Consider the following 19,534-nt stretch of genomic DNA (forward strand, 5'->3'; position numbering starts at 1 on the left):
AGGCTGCCCAGAGAGGTGGAGTCTCCTTCTCTGGAGACATTCAAAACTGCCTGGATGTGTTTCTGTGTGACCTATTCTAGGTGATCTTGCTCTGGCTGGGGATTTGGACTGGATGATCTTTCAAGGTCCCTTTCAAATCCTAGCATTCTGTGAGATTCTGTGATACTATAAAGATGGTGGAACATTGGAACAGGTTGCCTAGAGAAATTATGGAGGCCCCATCCCTGGACACATTCAAGATCAGGCTTGATGGGGCTCTGAGGAGCCTGACCCAGTTGAAGATGTACCTGCTCACTGCAGGGGGGTTGGACTAGATGACCTCCACAGGTTCCTTCTAAGCCAGTGCATTCCATGATTCTATGATTCTACCTCACAGCACACAGGGCTGGAAGCTCAGCTGGTACTATGGAAAAGGGATGAGAAGACAAAAGAGGAAAAGGAGAGCAGGTTAGACAGCTGGGGCTGGGAGCTGTTCATGGTGGGTGTAGCTGATCACAGCCCACCATCAGCTGTCTTGAGGCCAGGAGATGGAGGTGGGACCAACCACGTGATGATGTTCAATGGTTTGACTCAATGATCTTAGAAGCTTTTTCCAAGAGAAATGATTCTATAATGCTTTGATGGGAAGAATAAGTGATGTGACTACCCAGAAAGATGTGTAGCAGAAACCAAAATGGTCTTTCTAGCTGGGAAGCCTTCCAGCAGCCCTGCCCTTCTCCAGCCTATCTCTTCCTCAACCCTGGGCAGATCCCCTCCTTAACCCCAGGAAGATGTCTGCTGGCTTTCCCTGAGGAGCCACAATGATGGCTTGGACTTCTCATTTCCTTCTGGTGTATTTAATTGCCTAATTTAGGTTTGTGGGGGGTTTGGTGGGTTTTGGTTTTATTTCCCTTTAGGACTAGGATGCAAGGGAGGAGATGTGGGCAAAGGAAGACAGATGTATGGAGTCGAGAAGTCCAGGTGACAGATTGAAGGATGCTCTAACCACAATAGCCAGCCTGATGGATTGATAGATTAGACAGGGAATATAAATAGCAAGCATGGTTTATCTACTCCCACTTTATTTTCCTCTTGCTTATCTCTTTATCTCTCCTGGTGTTATTTTCCTCCTGCTCTTTATCTGGCCAACCCCAGGATGGTTGAGAAGCAGGGAACAGGCAGGTGACACAAGCAAGATGGATGGGTTTGGGTTACCTCTGCTTTTGCAGTTTTGCCAGCTGGGAAGGATTAAGAAGTGGGCTCAGCTCTGCACGCTGATACACTCAGGTTTCTCCTCCTCTCTACTTTTCCCTACATCCTGCCCATCCCCTCTGCCTGCTGTGGTGGGATGCTCTTGGTCAGAAGGTTGGCTGCTTCCTCTCTCAAGCCTGTCCTCGGCCAAGAAATAAGAGCAGTCGCTGAGTCGGTGAGCTCTGTCTGTCTGGTACTCAGCACTTCCACCCGGCAGTCGGACAGCACCGCGGGCAGCACCGCTGCTTGATATTCCAGTCAGGCGCTGAGAGCGGCGGCGGCAGCAGGAAGGAGCGGGGGGAGCCCTGCTCCCACGAGTCCTCAGCTGCCAGCTCGCTTGGCCCCACCGCCCGGCTCTGCACTTCGGCTTGCTTCTCTCTAGTATTAGGTGATAGGACGAGAGGAAATGGCCTGAGATTGTGCCAGGGGAGGTTCAGGTTGGATATTAGGAACAACTTCTTCACTGAAAGAGTGGTCAGGCATCGGAACAGGCTGCCCAGGGAGGTAGATTGTGGAGTCACTATCCTTGGAGATATTCCAGAAACATTTTGACATGGCAGTTTGGGACATAGTTTCATGGCCATGGTGGTCTTTGGTTAAAGGTTGGACTCTATGATCTTGGAGGTTTCTTCCAACCAAAACAATTCTGTTTCTATGATTCTGTATGAAGTGTCCCCAGCAGTAGGACTGCTGGAGATGCTGGCCTTGGAGAAACCTGCTGGCCTGCACTGGGTGTAGCAGAGGGAGGTGCTCAGGATGTGTTGCACCTGATTTGGAATCCTTTCTAAGAGGGTGATGAATAAGAGGGCCTTGAGGATGTCAGTGAAGACGTATGGAGCAACTTATGTATATGGACCAAGCAACAGAAGCTAGGACACAGAGATGACTGCCAGATCTGTCCATACAATTGTAACTGGCTACAAATGGTAGCTGGAGGTCAGATATCCCCCATCTCTGACCCTACCAGAGCTAAGAGTCATCAAGTGAAGCTCCTGAGGGCCATGCCTGACATGCCCAAAGAGATGACATGTCACGTGCCACAGAAGGCAACTGAGCTGCAGTACGGCTCAGCCTGAGGCACGGTGGATGTTTACATGGGACCAGGAGGAGGTTAGACACGAGACATGGATCCTTCCCACTAGCTTGGGATTCATCTGCTCCAGGCACTTTGCTAGAAGCAAAGAAGAGAGCCGGGGAGAGCAGGCAGGAGCTGCCGGCTCCAGGTGTAAGCAGGATCTCTCCCTGCCTCCAGGCATGTCTGATGGTCTTAATGGGCCACCTCTGAGCCCTGTCCTTCCGAGTTAATGAAGACATGGACAGGAGACAGATGGCCAGCCCGTGTGGTGGCAGCTCTGCTCCTCGGAAGGCTCGGCTAAAATCCAGAGCGCAGGACGGTGAGCAGGCACGGAGGGGACACGGCTGCCGGGCACGCGCGGGAGCCTCCTCGCCCCCTGCTTCTGCCACGGGGCAAGGGAAAAGCCAGGGCCAGAGAGGGCAGTAAATGTTCATTTCTTTTCTTTTCTTTGTTTTTTTTTTTAATCTCAGTTGGTTGTGGTTGTTCTTTTGCTCAAAAAAAGGCATTTTTTAAAAAATATATTAAACAGATACATTATACTAAGATGTCTCTTGGCTGGAGCCACCGACAGCAAATGACACTCCCCAAATAAATAGGTTTTAAAAACTCCCTCCCAAATGAAACAAATAAATAAATACATAAATAACACTTTGCCCCACCCCCCCCCCACCCCTTTTGCTTTCTTTCTTTTGTTTTAGATTTTTGTTTTTCCTGTAAGAATTGCAGCCCAGAGGTGTCTGCCAGTGTCCGTGCTGGCAGTGTCCAAGGGGCAGACACCAGGTCCTTCCCACACAGAGGGTGATGATGCCCTGGTACCGCAGCAGGTGTAAGATGCTTGTGGAGAGGCCTCAGGGAAGATCTGCCAGGTCTTAGGAGCATGTGGTGTGATCCACCCTTCCTGTGCCACGTGGGAGGGCACAGCAGGAGGGATCATGGAGGATGTGAGAGCGAAGGCATTGGTAGAAACCTCGCTTAAAAAGACTACAAAAGTCGGCGTACCAAGGAAGCTGCTGCTGGAGGAACCTTGTGGTTGGTTGGGCATCTGCTCCAGTAGGACCAGCAGTTGCCTCTGGCTGAGCCACATTCCCCTTGGCCATCGGCGTGTCCCCCCAGCCACTAACAACGTGGCCGTGGTGGCATCATCCCTGTGCTTGGAGCCAGTATGCACTGTATGAACCATCCCTCCTCCACAATCCTGCTGGTGGCCTCCATCTGCTTGAGCCCTACATCTCTTTGGCCAGTCGCTGGGTGTACCATGGAAGCACGCGGTTGGCACTAAGGTAAGGCCTTGATTTAGCTTTTTAGGGTGGTTATTTCCCCTTCCTCATCCCAGAGAGTCCTTTCTCCCAACCCCCTTGCTCTGCTGTCTGAGCAGCCCCAGCTGTTAGCTGCACAGCTTGCCTGTCTCCTGCTCTACTGCGTTGGGCAGCTTGGCGTTGAAGGCCCTCAGGGAGGACTGGATCCTTGCCACCTCATTGTTGGCCAGCTTGAGCCTGTGGCGGAGCAAGCAAGTGAAGAGGTCGAGGCGGATTTTGCCAGGGGGTGACAACCTGTTCACCCGGTCCCTGATCTCCAACAGCTGAAGCATGGCTGAGTCCTGGGAGCCTTGGGTATAGGGATAGTCCAGCTGAAGGATCAGGTCACGAATAGCATCCGGTTCAAAGGGTAAGCTGTAGCCAAAGACTTGCAAGCTGTTGATTTTCATGTACCCCAGGTTCTTGGAAGGATCTGACATCTCCAAGGGTTCGTAATAGATTGTCTCATTGGAGCTGTCATCTAGAGACTTGATGCGGCTCCGCAAGTAGACGTGAACCGTTTCAAAGAAGGTCTTCCACTTGTTGCCCAAGGTGAGTGTCCAGTTTTGGCACTGGGCAGAGGCGTCTACATTAGTCCTTTCCCAGTCTGGAAAGCTGCCCTCGTTGACAGGCATGAACCAGCTCTCCGAGTGGCTTCCCCCGAAGGGGTTGACGTAGATGGCCATGACGGGCTCCAGCGTGCTGTTCTTGGTGAGGCAGATCTGCAGAGAGAGGGCCAACATCACATGAACCAACCCGGGCTTGTACTTGTTGCTCTTCAGGGTCAAGAGCATGCGCTTCCTCCAGGAGGGGTCGAACCAGCTCCCCAGGCGCATGTCGTTGCTGATGAAGATGGAGTGCACCTCAATGCGGCTGTCCCATTTCTGCAGGAGGTATTTGAGCTCCAAGTCCTGCAGGTCCGTCTCCAGCCCCAGGTAGTGCTCCAGCGAGTCGGCCACCTCGGGGCGGCAGAAGCCCTGGGTGAGCACGTAGCCGTGGTTGCAGGTCCCGCAGCGGGTGCTGTTGTCCTCGGCACAGCTGGCGCAGGCTGGGCCCTCGCCCAAGGCACACGGAATGGACCCCTGGCAGGAGGGCTGGTCAGAGGGACAAGTGCAGCTGTGGCTTTCTTCCAGGAAGATCCCAGGCACGGTGGTCTCGCTGCAGTATAGGAGTGACTGTGCACGGCCCCACCAGTAAGGGAGGGACCTAGAGGAGAAGAGATGTGGGTGGAAAGATTCCTCCACTTTTTTCCTGGTCTCACACCTGCTTTTGGCCTCCACTTTTTACAGGCTTCCTTACTCCCTTTTGGCTTCCCATGCCTTTCAGACCTCCCACTGCATTTGGGCCTTCACTTTTCTCCCAGTCTCCCACCCACTTTTGGCCTTCAGTTTTGCCCAGCCTCCCACCTCCTTTACCAGGTTCCAAATCCCTTTGGACCTTCACTTTTTCTCCAGGTCCCAACCCCCTTTTGCACTCCCATGCCCTTTGGACCTTCACTTTTATACAGGCATCCCAACACCTTTTGGCCTCACACTCCCTTTTGGATGTTCACTTTTTCACAGGCCTCCCACCTACCTTCCCAGTCTCCCACCCTCTTTTGGCCCCTAACCCACTTTGCGCCTTCACTTCTTCCTCAGCTTTCCATTCTTTTTTTGCCCTCTCTTCCCCTTTCCCAGCCTCCTAACCCAGTCACTTTATTCCCGGCCTCCCCTCTGTTCTGCTCTCTCACTCTCTTACGGCCTCCATTCCCCCCCCCCCCAGCTTCCCACTTTCTTTAAGCTTTGGGGCATGACCATCTTTCCCTAGAGATGGATGAGCTGTCCACCTTGTGTTCATTTTTCTGCACGCTGAGGGGGAACTGGTGAACCCCATGTTTCATTTTTTCCCCATTACAGTTACAGATGTCCCTGCTGACTTGAGGGGGGATTGAACCAGATGACCTTTAAAGGTCCAAGCCAAAGCCGTCTAGGATTTTCCATCTCCAAGCTTAGACCCAGCCTCTCATGGCCACACCCTGGTGTGACACAGCTGCCCCTGCTGCCTGTTCGTCCCTGCAGCAAGGTGGGGAGCTCCTCCAGTTGCAGCCACAGGCAGGTGGGCCATGGGTCTGAGCCATGTCCCTGGTGTGGGGTGGGATGCTGTGACATCCTACCTCTCCTTCGGCAGTTTGAAGTGGGGCTGGCGGTAGCAGCGCTTGCTGAGGTTGAAGAGCCGCCGGATGAGCCGGTGGGTTTTCCTGGAGAGCAGCTTCAGGCTGGTGCCCAGCTGCTGGTAGCGATGCTGAACATCCAGGTCCATGGCCCAGAAGTGGGAGATGGCTGTCCTGTTCAGGAAACGATCCCCAGGGAGCCTCTTCACCAGGGCCTGGAACTCCTCTATGGATGGATAGAGATGGAATCAGCAGACCCAGGAGAACAAGTGGTGAAGTAGGTCCAAAGCAACCTCCCTCCACCCATGCTCTCAGGTCCCCATGGTGAGATGCCCACCCTGGAGCCCTCCCCAGCCCAGCCTAGGCTGCTCCCAACAGAGGAGCTGCAGGGAAGCAGATGCTGGGTAGGATCTCCCCAGTCTCACCTGACTCTTCGAACTGGCTGTGGTGGCTCTCCCAGGCTCGCCGGAGCTGGGCCAGGCTGTTCTCCAGCGCCTGGATGTCGGCCTCGGGGCAGTTGCAGCGGGGGAAGGCAGGCTGGCACTGGCAGCGGCAGTCGCTCCGACGGCACACCAGCTCCCCGGCTGAGCTGCAGGCGATGTAGCTGAGGGCGGCCGCCACGAACCTCTCTCGGAGGTAGGATGGGAGCACCGTCTGCAGCCCTGATAGCGGAAGGCAACCTCAAAAGTGTCAGGGCGTGCATGAAGCCCCTCAGAAACATCCCCTGTGGAGAAGGGAGCGAGCCTTCCACCTTCCCCGGGCTCCCACCCTCTCCTGATTATCATCTCAATTTGCTGTGGAGCCGCTTGTCTGGGCTCTGCATCGATCCTGGTTCCTTTTGGCAGCTGAGCAACCAACCTCATCCTGCCCAGTTTTTATTATTTTCATCCCCTCTTCCTCCTCAGCCCTTAAATTAAAAGCAATATCTTGAGCCAGCATCCTCCCCTGCATGCCCAGCAGCATCTCATGGTGGCACTTGGCCATCGCTGCTTCCCCAGCAGCCCTGTCCTACCTTGGAGCTGCACTTTGTTCTCGGGGCTTTGCACCAGGACGGAGCTCACCGAATCCAGGTTGTCGTAGTTGCTGCAGCCGAGTGGCCCTGTCCGTGTTTCAGTCACCTAAGAGGGGTGGGACCCGCAGGTGGTCAGGGACACACGTTAGGTGCTGCTCCACCGATAGTGCTGCAGATAGCCCCTGGCCAGGCTTGCTGTGCCTTGTTCCCCGGAGCAAGACCACACTTGGAGAGGAGAACTAATTGACTGCTAATTGGCTTGTTGACAGGCAGCCTGCAGCCCTCTGAAAAATGGGCAGTCGTTAGTGTGCCCAATTTCCCATAAATAATGCTGTTGTGCTGACTTCCAGAGTCCTTTTGGTTGGAAAAGACCTTTAAGATCAATGAGTCCAACCACTACCTAACTCTACCAAGGATGGTGCTAAACCGTGTCCCTCAGCACCGTATCTCTGCATCTTTTGAACACCTCCCTTTCAGTGCAGAAATTTCTTCTAAAACTCCAACCTAAACCCCTCGTGGTGCAACTTGAGGCTATTTCTTCTTGTCCTATCACTTGGTACCAGGGATAGGTACCAAGGTACCAACCCCCACCCATCTCCAACCTCCTTTCAGAGAGTTGTAGAAAGCCAGAAGGTCTCTCCTCAGCCTCCTTTTCTCTGGAATAAACAGTTCCAATTCCCTCAGATGCTTCTCACAAGACCTGTTCTCCAGACCTTATCCCAGCTTTGTTGTCCTTCTCTGTTGGACCCACTCCAGGACTCCAGCACCTCAACATCCTTCCTGTAATGAGGTGCTTGAAACTGAACCCAGTACTCCAGGTGTGGCCTCATCAGTGTGAAGCACAGGGGGACAATCCCTGCCATGGTTCTGCTGGCTGCACCATTGCTGCCACTATGCTGTTGGCCTTTTTGGCTACCTGGGCACATGCTGGGTCATGCTCAACCAGCTGCTGAACTTTGCCTGTTGTTCTATCTCCCCTCCCCAGGGTGTGATGCTGCTTTAGGCTCTCGGCCAGCTTTGGGAGACTGCTGGCGAGGCCTGTGGCCACCACCCCGCCATGCTCCCTCTCCCTGTCACCTACCTTGATGGCAGCTGTGGCGATCTGGATGTGGTGAAGCCGGCGCAGTGTGCTCTCCCGGTCGATGAAGTAGGAGGCTGCCAGCTGGTGCAGGGTCTCCAGCGAGACCCCTGAGCTGTTCCCAGCCCCCGCTGCTGGCTCTGCCCTCCGGCTCAATTTGCGCTTGTCCACAAAAATGGTCAGGGACTCTTCTCCTGGGGGAACATGCAACTCTTTTAGGGGGCTGCTGGGCTCCCCCCATTCCCCTTTCTGGCCAGATTTCTCCTGTGGTGCTTGTTGCCCAGCCTCCCTCCTCTGCATGCTGCCTCATGCAAGGGAAGTGAGCAGGGAGCGAGCAGCCACTGGCACTCACCTCCCAGCGTGGCGGCGAGCAAGAAATGGGTCCCATACTTCTTGATGATGCTGTCAGTGATCTGCTGGGGGCTGGGCCGGCGTCCCAGCAGACGGATGTTGCGGATGAACTCGGGGGCCAGGGGAAGTGGCAGGCTGAAGAAGTCTTTCCTCTCCAAGGCCAAATTGTTCACCTTCCAGCGAGCAAACTCTCTGTAGCAGAAGAGGGGTTTCAAGCTGGTCCATGCCATGCCATGTGCATGCCATCCCCAGTGTCCACCTCCAGGCAGGGGAGTGGTAGGCAGAAAAACTCCCATTGGGACCATCCTGACCTCCCCGTTGCCACAGTGGAGGTGAAGGACCCTCTGCCAGCTACAGATCCAGCCAGGATGAAAGCATGGATCCTCCCTAAAAGCCATCGACGGTGATAATGAGCTACAAGAACGGAGATGCCTGATATTGATTAATCGGGCACCTCTGGCAGGCATTAATCACATCCCAGGGCAGAGCCAGAGCCTTATCCAGCCCACTGGGCTGGATCTTCTACCCTTATCCCTATGGATGGAGGTAAAAATCTAACATCTGGAGGTTTCATGGTTTTAAGCACCTGCAGTGTTTTGTGGGAAGCTGGAGGTGCTGGGATATGTCAAGATTGGTGGTGGGTCCCCGTGTAGCCCCAGGGCTACAAATGATGCCAGGGGGTGACTGGTGGGGACCCACCAGCCTCTCACTGCCTCAAGCAGCCACTGGCCCTGTAAACAACTGATGGCTGATTTCAGCCTAATTGTTGGCATTTTGCTCTAATTAAAACCACTCAGACAGTTTAATTAGAGCTGGTTGGGAGGGGAGGGAGAGGGAACGGCGGGGGGGGGCGGGGGAGGGAGAAGAAACGGGGTGGGGGAGGGAGGAGGAACGGCGCGGGGTGGGGGGGGATGGAGAAGGAACGGGGAGGAGAGAGGGAGGGAGAGAGGAAGGGGGAAAGGGAGGGAGGAACGGGTGCAAAGCATTCAAATGTCTTGACAGATGCTGGGTTGCCTCCTATCATGATTTTTGGGCCAAGAAAGTGGGACGTTTGGGCTAGGACTGGAGACAGTAGCAAGGCAGAGTGGGATGCTGCATCTTCTGGGGTGCTGGGATGTGTGTGACTCGGGAACCAATAGCCCTGCACTGTAGTAGACCATCCCATCCTGTCCCATCTTGTAGGCAAAGCAAGCCCAGAAGGCTGCTAGCACATTCTCTACCTTGTAGGAGGCACAGGCTAGCAGCTGTCCCTCCAGCTGCTCCTTCCTGTCCCACCACCATCACCAGCAGCATATCTAGAGGACATAGGTCCCTTGGCATGGCAGCATAGGAAGAAGGTGTGGGGGGAGAGGAGCTCTCTGGGGGTGCCTGGCTGCTTAACAAGGCACCCACATCAACTCCCCAGGGAGGCAGCGACCAGGTTCTCCTCCACTGCTGGAAACCCCTGGAGCTTGGTACCAGTGAGGAGAGAAAGGGAAAAGAGCTCATTAGCAGGAGGTGACAGCCCCAGTTAGCCTCAGGAAGTGGTGGAGTGGGCTTCCCACAACGGCTGTCATGGGTGGCCCTTTGCTGGGGTCAGGGGAGCCTGCTGCTGTTGATTCTGTTTCTCCACTAGCAAGAAACCCCTTCAGCATCAGCCTCCATACATGTCGCATCCCACTGCTGCAGTCTATGGGATGATGGCACTAGGGACATGCCAGGAGGTCAGTCAGGGTGACTTTTGGTAGTCCCCAGCAGCATCCCAGCCCCAGCTGGCTGGTAGTCCAGGCAGAACCAGTAATTTGGGGCAGGAATGTCTTTGTGCAGGGCAAAGGACAAAGGTACATCCCTCTGTGCCTCCCACTGTGAGGGCTGATCCCATCTCAACCTGCAGAGCACTCCCAGCTCGGGGCAAATGCTGCCTGGAGCCCATCCCAGCCAAGCCCTGAGCATCTTGTGGGGGCTGCTTTTATATTCCCTGGGAAAGCAGCATCTCACACCCACCCACCATCCTCCTCCTCCCACATGCAGGGGTCTACTCCTGCAGATTAAAGCGAGTCTGTCTCCATGCCACCCCAGCCTCCTGAGTCCCCAAAACCACAGCTCCATGCTGGGATGCCCGCAGCCTCTCACCTGTAGATCCTGTACCTGGTGGTGAAACCTTGCCGGTAGCGCTCCATGAAGTCCACGTACTCCTGGGCTCGGTAGAAAGGTCCCCGGTCGGTGAGGAGCCAGTCGAGGGGTGCTCGGCCAGCGGAAGAGGAGGACGATGAGGAGGAGGAAGGGGTTGCGGGGGCAGCATGCTGCTGGGGCACGGTGCCACCCGCCCCGCTGGCCACCCCCCAGCGACAGCATGCACTCAGAGCCAGGAGGGCCAGCGGCCACGGGAGCATCGGCGGGGGCCCGTCAGTGCGCGGGAGGTCCTGCCGCCCCATCCTGCTGCTGCCCGACCAGCTGCTTCATTCTCTCGCCCCACGGCGATCCTCCGGGATAGCCCTGACCTGCAACAGCACCGCGAAAGGCAAGGAGCCTGTGAGGTCCCTGGCATGGGGTGGCCACACTGGGCAAGGTTCCAGGTGGGGCCACTTTGGCAACCACAAGCTAAGGGAAGGTGGAGTTTGCTCTGAAGAGGCTGCTGACAAGGGAAAAGCCATGCTCTAGGGAGAGCTACAGACCAGGAGGTAAGAGGTGCGGCAAGAGGTAAGAGTTTATGGGGCTAAGGGTGCTGGCTGCTGCAGCTGCAGTTCTTTACCACCTTCACCATAAAAGATGTCTCACTGCCAGTGAAACACTGGCCCAGGTTGCCCAGAGAGGTGGTAGATGCCCCATCCCTAGAACCATTCCAAGTCAGGTTGGATGGTGCTCTGAGCAACCCACTCTAGTTGCAGATGTCCCTGCTGACTGCAGGAGAGTTGGACTAGATGACCTTTCAAGGTCCCTTCCAACCCAAACCAGTCTATGGATTCTAAACGGAAGTCTGGCAGGTGCCTGTTTGAGAATTGTCTGACTTGTATCTCTATGCTTTCTCTGCCATACATCAGCCTGGAGAGCCAAGCTGGCTGCTTGGTGCCCATGCGGTGGAGACAGTGTCTACCTCTTCACCCTGCAATTCAGAGACACCCATCACAAGCGTGTCCATCTTGGTTTAGAGGGGCTAAAACCAATAAGCATAAGGAACTGGGAAAAATTGGGATCTCCTGGTATGAGTTGAGCCACATGTGGTTGACATTAGCCTTTCCTTTGCACCCTGCTGATGGCTGAGATGATAGATGGAAGAAAGGATGGATGTATGGATGCTCACCCCAAGGTTGGCTGGACTGATTGTGATGGTGTTTTGATTGTAATTGGCATTTATCTCAACCCAAGACTTTCCTGTGGCAATATTTGCAGGAGTAAAGATGGAGATTTTCGGAGAGTAGCAGACCCAGGGTGAGGCAAGGTGTCCTGCCAGGCTCTTTGCCTAAAAATAGGAAGCCCATCACTGCTCTGCTTCCAGGGGAGGGGGGTTTTTATTCTGGGAAGGTGGCCAGCAGGGGCCTAGAGCCCAAATGCTCCCTGCTGCTGAGCAGACACCAGCCCTACGTTCTCCCAAACAGGGCTTTGCCGGATGAATCATTGTGCTTTAACGTGTATTATTATATACATATATATATATATATATATATATATTTTAAAATGTCTTTTCCCTCCCTCTCTTCTATTTTTAAACCCCTAAGGGTGCACTTGGATTACGCTTTCTCAGCTTCTCGCTCAGCCCTGGAGGCTGGGGCTCTGTTAATTTTAAACAAAAGCTGAGATTTTCGCATCACCAGCTTGAGGGTGCCGGGGCAGCGGGGCGGGCAGGAGCAGCTGGCAGGGCTTTTTGTGTCCTCCACACGTTACATTTCTATGTGTCACCCTAGTTTCTCCCAGCTTTGCAAGCAGCCATATAACATCCTGGTTGTTGCTTCCTGCTCCTAGTGTGTGTGAAGTCCTCCATGGCTAGTGTGGCCAGCAGGACTGACTTGGGCAATGATTGTCCCCTTGTACTCAGCACTGGTAAGGCCACACCACAAATACTGGGTTCGGTTTTGGGGACCTCACTACAAGAAAGACATTGAGGTGCTGAAGCAGATCCAGAGAAGAACAATAAGGCTGGTGAAATATCTGGAGAACAGGTGGGGTCGCTGTCGCTGGGGGTATTCAGGGCGAGTCTTGACAGGATGCTTGGTTGCATGGTTTAGTTGATTGGGTAGTGTTGGATGATAGGTTGGACATGATGATCTCGAAGGTCTCTTCCAACCTGGTCTATTCTATTCTATTCTATTCTATTCTATTCTATTCTATTCTATTCTATTCTATTCGGAGGAGCAGCTGAGGGAACTGAGGTTGTTTAGCATGGAGAGGAGGAGGCTGATGGGAGACCACCTTATTCTCTACAATGCCCTGAAAGGAGGTTGGAGTGAGGTGCGGGGTTCAGTCTCTTCTACCAAGTAACAAGTGATAGGACAAGAGGAAAAGGCCTCAAATTGCTCCATGAAAGCTTTAGGTTGGATATTAGGAAAAAAATGCTTTATTGAAAGAGTGGTCAGGCATTGGAACAAGCTGCCCAGGGAGGTGGTGGAGTCTCCATCCCTAAAGGGATTTAAAAGCCATGTAGGTGTGGCGCTGAGAGACATGGTTTAATGGTGGACTTGGCAGTACTGGGTTAACAGTTGGACTTGATGATCTTAAAGGTCTCTTCCAACCAAAATTATTCTGTAAGTCTAAAACTGAGGTAGCCTGGGGACCAAAGGAGCTTGCAAGTCTCAGGATTAAACCCTTCTGGTCCCCCATTACACTGCAGCTGCACTGCACAGAGTAGCTCAGAGAGCCAACTGCCATGGCCAGGAGGACTGGTGGAACCCAGGGCCTGGCAGCAAACCCTATGGACGGTTTAGATGCTGACCATGGGCTAAGCCCTCCATGACTTGCTCCCACTCCTGTATAACAGAGAGGACAGTAGCACTCTGGTTCTCAGCTGAGAAGAACTCCTTGAACAGCAGATTTCTAATCCCTGCTCATGGAAACGCACTGCTTGTGGCATTAAAAATGGCTGTGCCAGCAAAACACCTTGTTTAAATAGCTGGTGTGCTAGGAAGCCTGCCTGTTGTTCCACAAACAAGCTTGGCACAGCTGATGTCCTTGTTTTCTGTTATCATCTGTGGCTTTTAGGTGACTTCTGTCCTCTCCAGCTGAGTTGGGGTGGGGCTGGGAGCAGGGCTGCTCTCTGGCTGGGCTCCTCTCCTCTCTTCTAGATTTGGGAAGCCAAGGGGCTGCTTTTCCATGAATGTTGTGAGAGACTGGTCTCATCCATCACCCCTTCACACCACGACAGGCTAGTATGGGTGGTCTCACAGTAGTCACTCTGCTGCTCTCCCCAAGCTTTCCTGTTGTAAATGAGGAGGACAAGGGAGCACCCTTCCTTTGATTCAAAGGACAGAGGGGACTTCTGATGGGATATCAGGCAGAGAGCACTGCCTCTTCCAGCAAACCTAGGTGCTAACAGCTTCCCATCAGCACTGACCAGCCCCTTGCCACCATAGGTGACACCCACATGTGCCTTCTCTGAGAGGGTATCTCCATGCTATCCTTCCCCTCTCCCACCTCTTCTTCCAGCACTGCAGCTCAGGGTAGGTTTATATTCTGGGTGACCATCGTGGGGACAGATATTGGGGATGGAGCCACCCTGGGCCACCTTTACCCTTAGGCTGTGGTCTCCAGACCAGCTGTAAACCATTTGAGCTTGCTCTGCTGTCTTCCTTAAGGAGCTTATTCTGAGATCCATAGCTGAACATGAGATGTTTCCTTGTGGCCACCTCATGTTTTACTAGAAAGCAATAAAAATAATCAGAATTGGGTATTTCTAGCACTTGGCTGGTACAAATCCAGTACAGGTCTCTGCTTGGTGTGCAGAGTCCCTTTAAAGCGGCAAAGTTTCCAAGCCTCACTAAATGAGCTCTTATTTACATCTGTCTCTTATTTACACCACGATGCTGGCACCTCTGAGGCGGGCTCTTGCTTAGGGACAGGTGCTGACGCACACCAGCATCCTTGCCAACAGAAACCCGAAGCCTCAAATCAGGCAGGAATGGGCAAGCCACCATGGGAAGGAAAACCTGCGCCGGGTCTGTGCGAAGTTACATAGTGAGCGTGTCCCTGAGGAGCAGCTTCCCTGCACCATCGTTAGCTGGGCTAATTTATTTGCTTGTTCCAGTCAGGGGTTATGTGAAACAAGTACGTGCAGAAATTGCTATTGCTCCATAACAGATCTATGCAGCTGTTTGTGGGGGGCTCCTGCCCCTGCTCTGCAGGGCTGGGGACAATGCTTATTGAGGTGGACCTCTACACCAGCATCCTCCCGGGTTGTCAAGGAGAGCAAAGCTCTTTGGAAGCGAGTGGCTCCCTTGACCTTACTACTAAAGCTGGAAATAAATTCCTAATCACTTTTCCTTGATCCAGAAGAATGAAGAGTTGATGAGAAGCATCTGACTGCTCTTTTTTTTTTTGTTGTTGTTTTGATTTAGGATTTTGCATCACACGAGTTGGAAAACTTCCAGCTTGTTAGTTATTTTATTTTTTTTTCCTTCCCCCCTTCTATAAAAACCTTAAAGCAGAGTGCCAGTGCAAATATCCCTGGCACACTTTCCCAGGACCAAAGCCTCCTTCCTGGTACTGTTGCAGCCCTGCCTGCAGAACACCCCAGTGTCCTTCCAGTGATGGCAGGTTGCACAGTCCAGACTGTCGCTCCTCACAAGCTGCATCTTGAAAATGGCTTGTTGCAATCTCTAGAACCCTTCTTCCACCCTTGAGATGACAATGTGGTTGCTTCTCCTGTTGGTGTCCTCATCCAAAATGGCTTGAGACACCGAGGCAGGGTGGTGTGAGGTGTGGACAGAGAAGCTCAAGTGCCCAGTGAGCAGCTCAAGCCTTTCTCCACTGCCCTTGGATGGCGACACTGACGGCGACAGCAGCCACATCCTGCAGAGTTTTGCAGGAGTCCTGCTTGCTTCCATGCCGATGGCATCTCTGGAGCCACACGATCCACCACTAATCAGGCCAAGTTTGATAATTAAGATGTTAGCTAATTGTCAGGGACATTAACATTGATTTTTGCCCTTTCATGCTGCAGGAGCGGATCTAGAGATACATAAACCGGGAAGCGTGCGCTGGGGAGAGGCTGTGGTGGCATTTACTGGCTGCACAGGACTTCTGCTGGCACTACCAAGCTGATGGCTGCACCAGGCAGAGCACCACCCGTTGGTGACAGAGCTGTGGGACATGCCCAGCCATGGGGGCCAGTCCCTGGGGCACAGTGGGAGCAAAGGTGCATCCATGCAGGAGCAAGGAGCCATGGGAACAGGTCTCCAGCTCCCTGCAGATGCCTTTTAGTAGGAATGAACATCAAACCTAGCAACTGAGTCACCTTCTCATTAAACGTGGGAAAGCTTTATCAAATTAAGACCACTTAAGAGAGTCTGGGCAGAAGCTAAGTGCAGTTTAGTTTCTGAAGTGGATTGAGTCAGCCAAGCCATGCCTGTGTGAATTCACCTTTCTCTGCTGCTTGCAATCCTTAGGACAGACCATCACAAAGTGCTCAGTCCTGCGGGATGCTCAGCCCCCTGATCAGGAGCCACCAACCTCACTTGGGGCTTTGAGGGACCCACCTCCCTCACACCCAGCCTTCCCTCTCCCTGCCAGCTCACTCTGTGGTGGTTTGCAATGAGCTGTGGCCGCCAGACTTGCATCCACACACTACCTAAGGAAGTGCCAGGGCCTCATTGATCCGCTGGGGTAATTAAGAAGTGAGCCAGGCACCACTGGAGCGACAACAGCATGGTAATCGCTGGCAAAGTGGGCACAATGGGGTGCTGGCAGCCACCTGGCACCTGGCCTGCAGAGACACAGCTCCAGGCAGTGAGCATGGGGACAGCCACCTCAGAGCCTGCCAGCCCTGCCCAAGCAGTGATGGTAAAGAGCATGATGGTGGCCACAAGCTGATTTTCACAGAGCGCCTGCAAACCAAGCCTCCGTAGCCTGTTTGTTCAGTTCAGACTAAGTCACTGCCTTTGCCCCTCCAGCTCATGAAACTGGTTTGAAAACCTGCAGGACTTTATGAAACAGGTTCCTTTTATTAGCTTTTCCTCACATCCTTAAAAGCAAGACACTCAAAGATGAGAGTAAGGGAAAAGAGCAGAAAATCCCAGGACTCGGGGAGCTGAGGATTTGCATAAGACATCAAATGAGCTGAAGGAAGTCTGGGCTGCCATCGGGGGAGAGAGCAGCTGCGTGCAGCGTGTCACACCGGTGCCATGTGTTCTGCCCTCTGGCTTTGCCCACCCGAGACTTTCACACCCACAGGCAGAAAGCCTCTTAAAAGAGCTATGTACAGAACACAACTTCCCCCAGCACAGCAACAGCAGCTGCACCAGTTTCCCCTGCCTTGTGCTGAGCTTTCAGCCTGAAGCATCCCTGTGGATGGGTCTCTAGGGCCCCAAAGCATCCTGGCACACAAGAGCTTGGGAGAAGCATCCCAGCACATGAGAGATGAAGAGCATCCCTGCAGCCTGCTCCTTGGAGGAGATGGTTCTTTCTTACACCTGTGACAGACCCCACAAGCAAAATACCAGGTTTATGCAGGAGCTGGAGGTAGCTCAAGGTGAGAGCTGCTCCCTCCCATGCCTTCACAGAGGTGACAGGTGTCACGGGTGGGCAGTGATACACGGCAGTAACTCGGCGTTAGAAGCACAGGGTAAATAAGGTGGTAGGTGGGTGGACAGTGTTTGGCATAGAGGGAAGAGATCTGGGGTGTCAGAGTGGGGTCATCACACTTCCCTGCTCCCTGCTGCTCCCCATGTCCCAAAAGTGTCACTGAACACCCCCCCCACACCCCCCCCCAAAGCGAAGCTCTGCTTGGAAAAAAGTGTAGGGGGCTCCTTGTAACATCTCCGAGGCTGGCACGGACCCTCCTGGCTGCTGACAGAGAGAGGACACTGACACCTGCCGGCAGGTCACCCCGAGCCCCGCAGCACCCGTGCTCACCCTGCCCGGCCCCGGGCCCGCAGCGAGGGGCTGCCCTCGTATCCGGTAGCCCTGCTCTAGCGCAAGCCCGGAGGACAGGGACATGCGGGTTCCCCGAAGAAGGGGCAGCAGAGGGGACTTTCCTGTGCTGAGAGCTGGTGCTCTCGAGTGCGGGGCTTTAAAGATCCACAGTTTTGTTTCCTACAGAGAGAAGATGAATTGTTTAGCGGAGGAAACTGAGCCCCACCGGCGGGGATACCCTGTTCTCCCGGAGCTAATCCGGTAGCTGCGGTCACCGGCACGGCGCCGGGAGCGTTCGAGGTGGGAAAACATCTTCTGACAGGTCACCCGCTCTTCGCCTTGCTTCGGGGCTTCGGCGGGAGAGCCGGTGGCAGCGGGGAGGGGGACAGGAGACCTCTCTCTCCTGTTGATCTCTAGATGCCTGACAGCAAAGTGAGTGTTGGAGCATTTCTGGGGACATCTATCCCAGTCCCTGCAGTCCCGGGCCATCGCACACCGGCACCTCCCGCTGAGCACCGACGGTTGCACGGGCAGACGCACGTTCCCAGCCTCTCGGGTATCTTGTTTACCCTCGCAGCCCGCCAGCACCTGATTTCACCGGGCCCGTCGCAGCCCCTCCACGGACCTGCCAAGCACCGGGGTTGGCTCCCAGTCGGTAAAGGCTCGTTGCCTTCCTTCACTCCCTGTCCTCGTCGAGACGGCTGCGAAGCGAGCCCGGTGCAAGGAGGCAACTTGACCAAGGTCACCGAGAGAGCCGGCGGCGGCCGAGCCGCGTCTTCACAGTCGCGCACGGCGGTACCGGGGACCTCCGCCGTGCGCGGCCGCGGTTCACCCCACATCGTTCCTTCCTCTTCCCTCTCTCCATCTCACCCACCCACTGAGCTCCCCACCGCCACTCCCGGACCCCGCAGACTTACCCCAGGCTCAACACCGGCGAAACACCGACCACCTCTCCGCCCCGTCCCGCGTCCCTCTCCGCTTCACCTCAGCGGCCCCGGGCCCTGCCCCATCGCCGCCGCCTCCCGGCCGTCCCGCACCGCCCCATCGCTGGGCGGGCAGGCAGGTGGCCCCCGGCGGCCCCTCCAGCATCCCGTACCCGGGACTCCGGTTGCCGGTGCTGGGTCCTGCCGCGCTCCGCAGGCGCCGCCGCCGCCGCTCGATAATATATGCAGGAATAGCAACCAATCAGAGTCACCGCCAGCCTCTCTGCGCATTTCCATTGGTGGCAGCTCGCCGAGCCCGGCGTGCCGCTACCAATGGAAAGGCATGGGGAGGGGTGGCGGAGTCGACGGGGGTCGCCGAGGCCCGCAGAAGAAGCTGTCCAGGGCAGTCGTGGAGACCCCGGTCTCTAAAGGGGTTTCAGAGCTATGTAGATGTAGTGCCGAGGGACACGACTTGGTGGTGGGCTTGGTTAATGTTTAGATTTGGTGATCTTGAAGGTCCTCAACCAAAACGATTCTGTGATTCCATGGTTCTGCATCAGGTGTTGGATGTTTCCATCCAAGAGGACATCACTGGTGATGCAGGATTTGCTATTCCCCACTCTTTCTGTTCTATTTCTCTGTCTGTATCATTCACATCTTCACCAAGCCCCTGGTTTGCTCCTCTCCATGTAGAGTTTGGCATTAGAGAGGTGTCCCTCTCAGGGATGGACCCCATTTCCTAACAGGGACTGAAAGGGTGTTTTTGGCTGCTGTTTTGAAATAATGCAGTCACATGTTTTTTTCCCAGGAAAATTCATTTAAATTAATTTATATCCCCTGGTGACAGAAGAGTAGCAAATAGGCCTGGTGGAGAACCTCCAAAGGGATTTTTCTTCATCCCCCAAAGGGGTCAGAGAATCATAGAATGGTTTGAGTTGGAAGAGACCTTAGAGATCAACTAGATCAAATCCCCTGCCATGGGTAGGGACACCTTTCACCAGACCAGGTTGCTCAAGGCCTCATCCAGCTTGGCCTTGAACACCTCCAGAGAGGGGGCATCCCTCTCATCAGTCTGAAGCTGCACCAGGGGAGGTTTAGGCTGGATGTTAGGAAGAAGTTCTTGGTAGAAAGAGTGATTGGCCATTGGAATGTGCTGCCCAGGGAGGTGGTGCAGTCACCATCACTGGAGGTGTTTAGGAAGAGACTGGATGGGATGCTTGGTGCCATGGTTTAGTTGATTAGATGGTGTTGGATGATGGGTTGGACTCAATGATCTCAATGTTCTTTTCCAACCTGGTCTGGTCTGGTCTGGTCTATTCTATTCTATTCTATTCTATTCCATCCCATCCACAATCTCCCTGGGCAACACGTTCCAGTGTCTC

General features: G+C 54.2%; 1 protein-coding gene across 3 annotated transcripts; it reads right to left on the bottom strand.

Annotated features, from left to right (window-relative positions):
- Nucleotides 1–2,986: 2,986 nt before the first annotated feature.
- On the bottom strand, nt 2,987–18,351 carry BRINP2 (BMP/retinoic acid inducible neural specific 2). 3 transcript variants are annotated; one of them, XM_054165141.1, is made up of 8 exons: nt 18,147–18,351; nt 10,318–10,670; nt 8,192–8,382; nt 7,843–8,033; nt 6,762–6,867; nt 6,175–6,411; nt 5,753–5,975; nt 2,987–4,806 (listed from the first exon to the last, which is right to left on the bottom strand). In XM_054165141.1, the coding sequence occupies exons 2-8, from the start codon at nt 10,602–10,604 to the stop codon at nt 3,690–3,692; spliced, it is 2,352 nt and encodes a 783-aa protein (XP_054021116.1). In that variant the 5' UTR covers nt 10,605–10,670; nt 18,147–18,351; the 3' UTR covers nt 2,987–3,689. The 3 variants fall into 3 exon arrangements, with proteins under 3 accessions (XP_054021116.1, XP_054021114.1, XP_054021115.1); XM_054165139.1 differs by having other exon boundaries at nt 10,303–10,670; XM_054165140.1 differs by having other exon boundaries at nt 10,303–10,670; nt 18,326–18,344.
- Nucleotides 18,352–19,534: the final 1,183 nt, after the last annotated feature.

The sequence above is a fragment of the Dryobates pubescens genome, chromosome 11 (genome assembly GCF_014839835.1).
Source record: "Dryobates pubescens isolate bDryPub1 chromosome 11, bDryPub1.pri, whole genome shotgun sequence".
In the NCBI taxonomy this organism is placed as follows: domain Eukaryota; kingdom Metazoa; phylum Chordata; class Aves; order Piciformes; family Picidae; genus Dryobates; species Dryobates pubescens.